We start from the raw sequence: 2,401 nt of genomic DNA, 5'->3' as shown, positions 1-2,401 counted from the left end.
TTTGTATAGCTCCTTGATGTGCTCAAACCCTAGTACCTTGGCATCCAGGGTAGTGATCAAAGCATGTCTTCTTGATAAGGCATCAGCTACCACATTTTCCTTCCCCTTCTTGTACTTGATTACATATGGAAAGGTCTCAATAAACTCCAACCACTTAGCATGTCTTCTCTTAAGTGAAGTCTGGCCTCTTAAGTGCTTGAGGGTTTCATGATCAGTATGGATAATGAACTCCTTGGACCTTAAGTAGTGTTGCCAAGTTTCCAAAGCTCTAACCAATGCATATAACTCCTTGTCATACGTAGGGTAGTTGAGGGTTGCTCCACTTAGCTTCTCACTGAAAAAGGCTACTGGTTTCTTCCTTTGATGTAGCACGGCTCCTATACCCACTCCTGAGGCATCACACTCTACTTCAAACATCTCGTCAAAGTCAGGTAGAGCTAGCACTGGTGCGTGAGTTAGCTTGTACTTCAAGGCATTGAAAGCAGCTTCTTGTAGCTCTCCCCATGAGAAAGCAACATTCTTCTTGATCACAGCAGTCAATGGAGCAGCTATGGTACTGAAATCTCTAACAAAGCGCCTGTAGAAACTAGCCAAACCATGGAAGCTCCTAACATGTGCAATGGATGTTGGAAGAGGCCACTCTTGTATGGCCTTGATCTTCTCCTCATCCACCTGTAATCCCTGTTTACTCACTACAAAGCCTAAGAAAACAAGCTGATCAGTACAAAAGGTGCACTTCTTTAGGTTGGCATATAAACCTTCCTTCCGAAGTGTAAGCAACACAAGTTCTAGATGTTTTAGATGTTCATCTAAGCTCTTAGAGTAAATAAGTATATCATCAAAATAGACAACCACAAATTTACTTATGAATGATCTAAGAACCTGGTTCATGAGCCTCATGAAAGTGCTTGGTGCATTGGTTAGTCCAAAGGGCATAACCAACCACTCATATAGACCTTGCTTGGTCTTGAAGGCAGTCTTCCACTCATCTCCTTCACGCATCCTTACTTGATGGTAACCACTTCTCAAATCTATCTTGGAAAAGATAGTTGCTCCACTAAGCTCATCAAGCATGTCATCTAGGCGTGGGATTGGGTGTCGGTATTTGATGGTGATGTTGTTGATGGCACGGCAATCTACACACATCCTCCATGATCCATCCTTCTTGGGAACTAGAAGAACTGGTACTGCACATGGGCTTAGACTCTCTCGGATGTACCCTTTGTTCATCAAGTCTTGAACTTGTTTTTCTAGCTCCTTGGTCTCCTCCGGATTCATTCTGTATGCTGGTTTGTTTGGCAAAGCTGAGCCTGGCACGAGATCAATCTGGTGCTCAATCCCTCTGATTGGAGGTAATCCAGCTGGGATCTCTTCAGGGAACAAGTCTTGAAACTTGTCTAGCACGGCTTGAGCTGGTTTAGGAACTTGTTGAGCTTCTGAGCTTCCTGTACTTAAACATTCCTTTAAAACCATTAGTAGTACAGTGCCTTGAGCACTCAAGGTCTTTAAGACAGCACCAGGAGAAATCATAAGGTTAGTTTTACTTACCTGGTCTTCCTTGTTCATCTTAGTTTGTAACTCATGCACCTCAGATGGACTCAAAGGGGCTAAGTTGTACTTACGGTCCTTGAACTTGAAAGAGTAGTAGTTGGTGCGTCCATTGTGAAAGGTGGCTCTATCAAATTGCCAAGGTCTCCCCAGCAGTATGTGTCCGGCTTGCATTGGTACCACATCACAAACTACTTCATCTTGGTACTTACCAATACTAAAAGATATCTTTGCTTGCTCAGTGACCTTCAGCTCAGTCTTGTTGTCTAACCATTGCAACCTATAGGGCCGAGGGTGCTTGGTTGTCTCAAGACCTAACCTGTCCACCATATACTTGCTAGCCACGTTAGTACAAGATCCTCCATCTATAACCAAGTTACATACCTTAGCCTTGATGGTGCAGCGAGTGTGGAAGAGGTTCTCTCTTTGAGCTTTCTCTTCAGGATTGGTCATTGTACTTAGTACTCTCCGAGTGACCAACAACTCTCCAGTGTCCGGATACTCTACTTCTTCTCCAGAGTCCATTGCTTCCATTTCAGCTTCATCTTGAGACTCATAGTCTCCATTGGTGGTGATAGTCATGACTCGTTGGTTTGGGCACTCCCTAGCCATGTGACCTCGTCCCTGACATCTAAAACAAGTAACATCTCTAGCTCTTTGATTGTTAGTACTTTTGTTTTGATCTTGTCTAGGACCCTTGTTTGAATCATCACCCTTACTCTTGAACCGAGAATCAATCTCTACAGCTTTACCTTTGTCATTCGGTTTGTTGACATTAGAAGTCCAAGGTTGTGAGTTTCTAGACCTACTAGTAGCGGTCTTACGCTTGATTTGCTTCTCAACCTGCACAGCT

The 2,401-nt window shown here is 43.6% G+C and overlaps 1 protein-coding gene across 1 annotated transcript; it reads right to left on the bottom strand.

The window, feature by feature from the left end:
* Positions 1 to 1,219: 1,219 nt before the first annotated feature.
* On the bottom strand, positions 1,220 to 2,160 carry LOC130507587 (uncharacterized; the record flags this gene model as incomplete). Its single annotated transcript, XM_057002286.1, has 3 exons — positions 2,014 to 2,160; positions 1,549 to 1,794; positions 1,220 to 1,461 (listed from the first exon to the last, which is right to left on the bottom strand). Coding segments are annotated over exons 1-3 (635 nt in total), but the record flags the coding sequence as incomplete, so codon positions are not given.
* Between the last annotated feature and the right edge of the window lie 241 nt (positions 2,161 to 2,401).

This window comes from Raphanus sativus, unplaced genomic scaffold, assembly GCF_000801105.2.
Source record: "Raphanus sativus cultivar WK10039 unplaced genomic scaffold, ASM80110v3 Scaffold4874, whole genome shotgun sequence".
NCBI classification, from domain to species: Eukaryota; Viridiplantae; Streptophyta; class Magnoliopsida; order Brassicales; family Brassicaceae; genus Raphanus; species Raphanus sativus.
The sequence above is the reverse complement of the archived record's forward strand: the minus strand, read 5'-3'. Positions and strand labels throughout refer to the sequence as shown.